The following is a 9228-nucleotide window of genomic DNA, read 5'->3' as shown; positions in this document are numbered from 1 at the left end:
TCTTGGAGTTGAGAGACGGGCTCATTATTCGACCCCAATATACGTTTCACCACTGGATGCATGCTCTTCGCATTCCTCTAGGCCAGTTCAGAGTGGGTTCTCATAGACTTCGGGTAGAGACAGACCACCAGGTGGATAGACTAGACAGACTCTGCCAGGTATGTCATTTATAGGAAGTGGAGACTGAGGTGCACTTCATCCTTGGATGCCCTGCCTACTACGAGATCAGAGGAAGGTTTCATTCCTTGTTCAAAGATTCTCGGACCCTCACCGACTTTTTCAGGTACCCCGATCAGAGATGTTTGGCCCTATATATGCAAGAGGCTGTTAGATTCCGAGCGCATATTATTCAGCCTCTCATCAAACCAGACGCCACACATAGGATCACGACATTTTTTAGGGTACTACCTTCACACTGGGGCACCAAGAGATCGATTGATAACAACACGTATCCAAACTCTAGATCAGTGAGGATCCATGGAACCTCACCCTGCCACACGAGATCTCAGCAACAGTTTCATCTCAGATCCGTTCCTGGGAGACATACTAGGTCCTCTAGCATTCAACAGCGTGTGAACCCCCCCAGGATATGATTTAGTAGACAGTCTGCATTTGCCATCGGCTCTTCATCGGGCCAACAGAGTTTGTTGAGTTTCTTCAGTGTTATTCATTCAGCGTCAGATGTTAGGAGAGATGGGTATGATCTTCAGACCTATTAGCTCCTGGATCTTCTCCGCTAGGGCCAAATGTTGATTTACTTCATGCATTGTATCTTTTATAGGAGACCGTTTGGTTCTCCCGCTTTGTATATACATCAGTGTACTCAACAGTCCCTTTGACCTACTTTGTGGCCATTAGTTAGACATAAATATAATTATCTTATCTTATATATACTCATAAATCTAAAAAGAACTATAAGTAAATTAAAATAAGACTTATTAATTAAGTGTGAAAACAAAACATATACTTCTAATGACATACAATAAATTAAAATTAAAATTCCAAATAATAATTAAAAATTAAATATTAAAAATAAAAACTTTTGGCTAGAGGATTCCCAACCCTAACCGTAACCGCATTACATCTCATATTTATAACCTCCATCTTTTTTCTTTTTGTAGATTCAATCTTAGAGATGAGTCTTATCCTAAACTAGAAACTTAAACTTAAAAATAAAGACTATAAAATTTCCAATCTCTCAATCTCAAATATCACACCACAAAAATCTCCAAACTATTAATATCAACCATATTCCACAGAAACAAATTTAAGGGCGAGCAATTCTAAGGGCGCATTCACGGTACTATTACTTTCACTTTGTGGGGAATCTTCTAGTGGCAGCGATGTTAATGGCATACAGCTGTGGTGAGTATAAGCCTCTCCTGTCTCTGAAGTCAACTATTCGATGCAAACATCTAGAATCTGTCAGTCGCACAGTAGGATAAAGCAATGTTGATGAGAACTGGATCCGGCCCACACTGCAGAGCCCGAGTAAGAGGAGTGTCGCACAGTAGGATAAAGCAATGTTGATGAGAACTGGATCCGGCCCACACTGCAGAGCCCGAGTAAGAGGAGTGCTTGAATTGTGTTTTTACCGTGGAAATGGATTTGGAAATGGATTTAGCGGATCAGAAACTTATTTATAGTATTAAAAATTAACCACTATAACCGAAATTTCCAAAAAATTCAATTCTATTTTTTTTCAAAATTTTACAAAAATTTCCATTATTTTTCCAATGGCGTTGCATACCGATTTAGGTATGGGAGTCCTCTGTCACTTCCTATTCATATTTGCAAATTCCCAATACACATTCCAACCTTTTTAATGCTCATCACGCCGCTTCCCCATGGTTGCTACAGAAGAAGCTCTTATAACCCTTCCATCAATTCTCCGCCTGCATCACCTTTTACTGCTTCTTTTTCTGTAGAAAACATCTCTTCCAACAGCCTTCCAACGGTGTCCCATGATAACATACAAGTAGCTCCTACAAGGACTGTGGATCTGGATCTGGATAGCCTAATCTACCATATGTTTCATCTTTTGAAATTCATCAAGAAGGTAAAGCTGATCCCAATCTTTCATATTATTTTCTTTCAATATATATATATTTTTTGCAAATAAAAAAATGATTTACAGATGAAGGATTGATTAGCTTGTTTTCCCAAATTTTTTTTCAATATTCAACTATAATAGTGATAGATATTTATTGTTTTTAATCTGTTATCCATATCTGGTATACATTTACATTTCAGAGTTTAAAGGACATCGCTATTCCACACCTAGGGGTTTGTAAGGTTTTTGAGCCAGGCGTAGGGGTTTCCAAGGCTTTTGAAGTGACCCAAAACCTTGAAAATTTCAAAAACGGTTCATAATTATGTTTTATTAAGAAATTTTCCTCCACCGGATTCTGGTTACAATGAAATTTTCTGTACTGTTTTGGCTAATCCATGTAATATGCCACTTCTGTGTACAATAAAGATTATCCGTAGCTGGCCATTTACCCATTTTCCGATCAAATTTCCATGTTCATACCAAATTTTAGAGTAGCAATTTAGATACCTGGTATATGTTCACATGTCACAGTTCCAAAGACAGTTACTTTACTCACCAAGGGTTTTCAAGGCCTCTAAAACCGTCTATAGTCTTGAAAAGTCCTGAAACGGCCTAGATCTATACCTTCTGTGATTTTTTTACTTCACCAGATCCCGGTGACAATGAGACTTTCTGAAATGTTTTGGATGACCTATATAATATGGCACCTCTGTGTGGAATAAAAACTACCCAAAACTGTCTATGCAGAAGTTGAGATCCCTGGTGTTAGCTTATGTGTCAAAGTTTAAAAGGCATGGGTCTTCCACATCTCAAGAGATTTTCAAGGATTTCGAGGCCTTTTAAGTCACCCAAAACGTTCAAACATCTTGAAATGACCTAGATCTATACAGCCTTCTATATAAAAATTATTCACAGTAAAGTTTTCTTAGCTGTTATGCACAACCGATATAAGATACCTTCCCCCTCTTGGTGTCTTGGTTTTTGACTAAGAGACTATGCTGGATCTTCTTTTTTTCCTGGTCATCATTTTCAATCCAGCTTGGATAAAACCTTTGACCAGAATTCTATTATGTGAAAAAGCATGGGCGTATTGTTCATTTTTGTTATCGGACGAAATTGAATGTATTTCCAGTTTAGGGAGGGAATAAACTCTGTTGCCCCAATTAACTTTTAAATTTTTCTGATAGCATTGTGAAACTGTTAATATGAAATATAAGTTCTTTCCCTTTTTATGGCGTTGCCCAGAAATATATCTTCCCAGATCATTGTTAATCTGTGTTATCAGACGAAATTAAATCATATATTCGTTTTTTCTTAGAAGAAGTCATCACAACAAACTGTTATTTAATTCCTGTTGGTGTCTTGGTTTTTTAACTAAAAGACTATGCTGGATCTTCCCTTTTCCTGGTCATCATTTTGATTTCAATCTGGCTTGGATAAAATCTTTGATCAGAATTCTGTTATGTGAAAAAGCATGGGCGTATTGTTAATTTTTGTTACCGAACGACATTGAATGTATTTCCAGTTTAGGAGGAAATAAACTCTGTTGTCCCAATTAACTTTTAAATTTTTCTGATACTATTGTGAAATTGTTAATGTGAATTATAAGTTATTCTCCTTTTTACAGCGTTGCCCAGAAATACACCATTCCAGATCACTGATATATTGTTAATTTGTGTTATCACGCGAAATTGAATTATATTTTCAATTTTTCATAGAAAAAAGTCATCACAACAAACTATCGACTGAACAATATTGGCTTAGAAGCTCATCATGGTTATTCAAATTAAAAGAAATTAAAAGAGTTCCTGCAGAAGGGAAGAAACAAACTTTGTTTCTGCACCAAAATTTCTTAACCAAATTAAACGTGAATTAAATTTTAAATATTCTGACAGCATTGTGAATTTTTTCATATAATTTTCTTTTTATAGTGTTTGGCAGAAAGATACCTTTCCAGATCAGTGTTCTAATTCATTTTGGAGTCTCCTGCAGGAAATAGGGCATGCACACTGGGTTACTGCAGGGCTTCTTGTGGTTCCAAACATTTTGCAGGTAGCCCATGGAAATGAGTGGTTTGATCTTTTGGAGGAAGTGAATGGATTAGTCGAATATCTTCTGTATTTTATTGCACGATCTGAATTAAGGAAAATGATGGAAAATAAAATTAGAGAAGCCATACAGTTGATGGTGGAAGCTTCTCTAATGTTTTTCTTTCAAATTGACTCTTCTAAATTTAACAGGTGAGTACATAATAGTAATACTGATTGGATTCTTATTTGTAAATAGAAATATAATTTATTAATATATATAATTTAGATAAAAATAGATTAAATGGATTGTTTAAAATTACAAGGGGCAGCATTATAAACATGGCCATAACAAAGCTGAAAAGTTTTATTATTGTTTTTCTTATTTCTAAACAATTCAAACAAATATGTAATATGTTTTTGCTTTTACTTGTGTTTAAGGTTTAAACTAGAAACACTTGTTGCCCCTCACCACTTAATCCGTAATCCTAACAATATCATAATGACAATTCTGTCATATGTTTGAGGATTTGCCATATATAAAGATGAATGTTTTAATCAACTGTCATTGGTTGCAGGCACTCTTCACGGAATTGAGATATTCGAAAGTCCCACTGTTTGATAAAGTAAATTCAAGATCGAGGGATGCATTAGAGTTACAGAAAGAGATCTTGAAATATTTGAACGGACTGGAAGAGACACCAGATATTAGAACACATGAAGATGGACATGAAGCAATAGGTCAACTGTTAAAGAAAGTGGAGGCTTTTATTTACATTGATCATGTTTTGTGGCTACATGGGTTTCGATATCTTTTAGTTTTGCTAATATGAAGAATGCAAAGAAGCTGAAGCTGCTTCTTACTTTCCCTGACAAAAAAATGTGTGTTGAGTGAAAACAACAACTCAATATGAAGAATGCAAAGAAGCTGAGGCTGCTCCTTACTGTACGTAACAAAGATGTGTGTTGAGTGAAAACAACAACTTAATGTATATAGAGTGAAAACGAGAATCTAGTCTCTAATATTATATTGGGAATCCAGAGACATTAGTAAACTTTCCGAATCTTTACTATTACTTTGAGTGAACTATTAGTCTTATATTCCAAAGTAACAGTTAGTCCCAGAAATCAATCAATTCTCATAGATGCAATGGTTAATGTTTAGAAATTAAATGTGTATATCTGTAAAAGAAGGATCCATTGTGTTTGTCTGTAACAAAATGAAACTCAATGTACAATTGATCCAGAGATCTTTGTACTCGAACCTAAAAAATGGAGGGGAAACACGATTTAAAATATCTGAAAAGGTTTCTCTCTATATTAGTTTTAATGTAATGTATTGTAAGTAAAAAGGAGTAGAACGTGAACAACTTGCTTCTCTCATTTGAAAAGAAACAGAGTGCAAGATTTTATCATTTTGAATAATTTGATGGGCTCTTGCGCACCTTTAAAGTAGGATACACTCTTGGACAATTACTCTTGACATAGCTTCATTCAGGCTCTATGTAGCATCATATTTCTTTGTGGCAATTTACAGTTGAGGTTTAATTCACTTCTCACTAGATCTCAATTACTATTATACCCTGGTCACTGCTAATGACATTCCAAGGTTCTATGATGTAGTGACACAACAAAATGCCCTCCCAAGTTTGTAGTAATGTTCACCTCACCCTTCCCAAATTTGTTTGTTGGGAATATGGATGGTGAGTAGCTTGATTCTTGGATTTGAAATAGGGAGTCTTTCTTCCCAACTCGCCCAAATCCAAGGACTCATATTTTTTTTTTATACCCCATTCTTTAAGTAGGAATATCTTTCCTGACATAGTACTACTTTATATTTTGTTTTGTGTTTCCCATTCTTTAACTAACGATATCTTTCTTGGCATAGTACTGCTTTATTACATACTATGAATTCATTCTTTCTCTTGCCTCACCTATTTATTCTATCTTTGACACGGTGTCATAACGTAAATGCTCATTAGGACTAGTATTAACTTTGAAATCTAACATTTAATATTTTGTTTTGTGTTTCCCATTCTTTAACTAACGATATCTTTCTTGGCATAGTACTACTTTATTACATACTATGAATTCATTCTTTCTCTTGCCTCACCTATTTATTCTATCTTTGACACGGTGTCATAACGTAAATGCTCATTAGGACTAGTATTAACTTTGAAATCTAACATTTAATCTTTCCACTAGTTTACACTTAATTGGTTTAGCAGTGGAATGGTAAGCCAATGTGTGCATAATCATCTCACACCAATGATGTTCTTTCCCTTGTGGTGTAATTGAATGTGATGCAGCTAGATGAAATGAACGCCATTCATCATTGCACTCTGCACCCATTTTTATTCTCCTGCACATCATCGAGATCTTTTGTAGTATGATTCAACGTTTACTATTAAAATTAGCTAGAGATTGGTTTAGGAGTAAATTAATCAGATGATTTTTTTTATAATTAAAAATTGGAAAGGAAAAAAAAATTTCCTTTACGTGGTTGAGTGTCTCATAGAATTTTGAGAATGTTAAACTTATTTTCACAATAATAAAAAAATATAAATTAAATAATAAAACATTATAATTTTGTCAAAAAAATTAATCAAAATCTAATGAAAATTGTTAAAAAAAATCTAATGAAAATTGTTAAAAAAAGTATTTTGTTAGTAAATGCCAATATTGTTATTATAAACATGACGTTAAACCAATCTAGATGGGATCTGCCAAGCCTCAAGAGATCAAATCTCCAATTTTTTCTTTTAAAAGTGAATATATATACACACACACACAAAAATACCATTGCAAAAAGAATTTAACCAACCTAGATGGGATCTACCAAGTTTGGAGAAATCAAATCTCCAAAATTTTTTGATTGATATATATATATATATATATATATATATATATATATATATATGCTTCGGCACCCGCTCCTCTCTTCTCTGATGAGAGTATCGCTGCCTCTTTATTTATAATTAAAGGATAGGCCTTCTCGGTCCTTATCCGTTACAAAAGCATGCTTTACATGGGATGATTTAAAGCGTAAAAGCTTTATTGTGTGAAACAACAGGATGACATGCATATATATATGCAAGAAGACCATTGCAAAAAAATTCCAAAAACAACCAAAGGAAATTGATTATTTTATATCAAAAATTATTTTAATTTAATTTTGACTTTTTTTTGTAACTTCTCAGAGTCAAAATGTTTAGATAACATAAGGTAACAATAACATAATAGGACATTACATCTCTTTCATACTGCATTGGAGAGCATCTTTGGGAGCAATAATTTGAAAGCAAGATTAATATTGTCTCCATTAAAATAAAAAACCAACATAGATTCATCTTAGCTTCGGATCTACCAAGTGTTAAGATGGATCAAATATCTCAAGATGTAAACCTCAATTTTTAGGGCAAAATTTGAATAAATCTTTGTACCTCAACAAATTTGATTCCTCTTCGGACTTAAAATATAAATAATTAACATGGATCTATGTTGTTTCTGAATAATATTAATTATATTTCATATCTTTTTATTTTTAATTTTATTAAAATCTTGACAATACATATAAATGCATAATATATATATATATATATATATATAGATATGAAAAACATTTATGGTAAATATGAATCATTATTTTAATTTATATAGTGAAATAGAATATATATATATATATATATATATATATATATAAAGTTTTTATGTCCTTATTAATTATATGTTGTGAAATATGAACCATTATTATTTAAATTTATTTTGGAAAAATTTCCTTGTAATTTTATTAATAGTAAAAAAATTACAATACATTGAAAGAATCTATTATTTTTGTTACTTTTTGAATTGATGTGACATTTAAATGTTTACACATTTTTTTTCAAAAAAAAAAAAACTAATTTTTATTATAATAACCAGCACATCAAGTCTCCATATCTCCAAGTTACATTGTGCTTATATAGTGGAAAATAATGTGCCAGATACCACAGCCCAAGTGGGAATTAGCCTCAATTACCCATAATAAAAAAAACATAGAAATACCTCCATCTAAAAATACAGATAAATTGAGCATATGTCATGTGGACATCAATAGGAATAATATAGTATGTCTAAGGTATTAAAAAACAAAAACAAGAATGTGTGCCAGCTTGCACCAAATGTGCGTGATGAATCATGAGACCATCCAGATTAAGCCAAAACTAAAGTAGAAAAAGCAATGACATGGATTAGCATATGGGGAGAACGATGTTGTCCTCAACAATGATATTGTTGTTGACTTGCAAAGCGAAATGTATGATACCCACCATAGAACTAATACCAATCTTTGACATAACATCTGCAATGGAGCTGTGTTCCTTGTGGATGTGTTGAAAGGTAATGTGATGGAATGATAGCTTAAGATATTCAATGTGGCGGATCCATCCCTGTAGATGTGGATGAGAGATAGTAGAAATACCCTTCATGTCATTGATAAGAGCTTGTGAGTCTCCAAAGATTTGGATGCTTTGGATGTCAAGAAACTTTGCAAAACATAATAAACGCCATAGTGGGATGATTTCAACTCTCATGTTTGTGCCTTTTCCCCATGTCTAGAATAATTTGAACTATTGTTTTATGTTCATGTAGAGCCATGCACCACATCCACAAGTGCCAGCTTGTGCAACTTCATCAAAATATCCTGCAGGGAAAGTATTGTGTGGAGGGGAATTTCTGAAACTTATGTTCTTAACCAATGTATGTTGCTTTTCCAGGAACGCCATCCAAAATGCAATTTTATTGACAATATTATTTATAGTGAGTGACATATCTTCAAAAATAATGGAATTTTTGGCCCTCCAAAATTCCCAAAAGACTATGAGGGGAATGGTAAGTTGGTCTCTAGTCCTCCCACTCCACCATAACAAACAAGAATCTATAGAGTCGTGTTTCGATAGAGGGAAAGCAAAAAGGCTTGAGATCTTAAACCATACCTGAGCAGTGATCTGACAATCCAACAGGAGATGGAAATTTGTTTCCGCTGCATTCCTGCAAAGTACACATCGACCAAGTCCGTTTACACATATTTTCTTCAGGTTCTCCCAAGTCAGTGTCTTGTCCTTCCAAGCTAGCCAGGAATATAAGATGATCTTGTACGGGACCTGTGTT

The 9228-nt window shown here is 33.7% G+C and overlaps 1 protein-coding gene across 2 annotated transcripts; it reads left to right on the top strand.

The window, feature by feature from the left end:
- Positions 1-1228: 1228 nt before the first annotated feature.
- On the top strand, positions 1229-5138 carry LOC149216769 (uncharacterized). 2 transcript variants are annotated; one of them, XM_089391277.1, is made up of 3 exons: positions 1229-1565; positions 4046-4293; positions 4659-5138. In XM_089391277.1, exons 1-3 carry the CDS (start codon positions 1524-1526, stop codon positions 4675-4677), a joined length of 309 nt encoding a protein of 102 aa, XP_089247403.1. In that variant the 5' UTR covers positions 1229-1523; the 3' UTR covers positions 4678-5138. The 2 variants fall into 2 exon arrangements, with proteins under 2 accessions (XP_089247403.1, XP_089247402.1); XM_089391276.1 differs by having other exon boundaries at positions 1229-2059.
- The last annotated feature ends 4090 nt before the right edge of the window (positions 5139-9228 follow it).

Source organism: Pinus tabuliformis, chromosome 1_1 (assembly GCF_031772625.1).
Source record: "Pinus tabuliformis cultivar Carrire ecotype Pingquan chromosome 1_1, CPIR1, whole genome shotgun sequence".
Taxonomy (NCBI): Eukaryota; Viridiplantae; Streptophyta; class Pinopsida; order Pinales; family Pinaceae; genus Pinus; species Pinus tabuliformis.
This window is presented reverse-complemented; position numbering and strand designations above follow the sequence as displayed.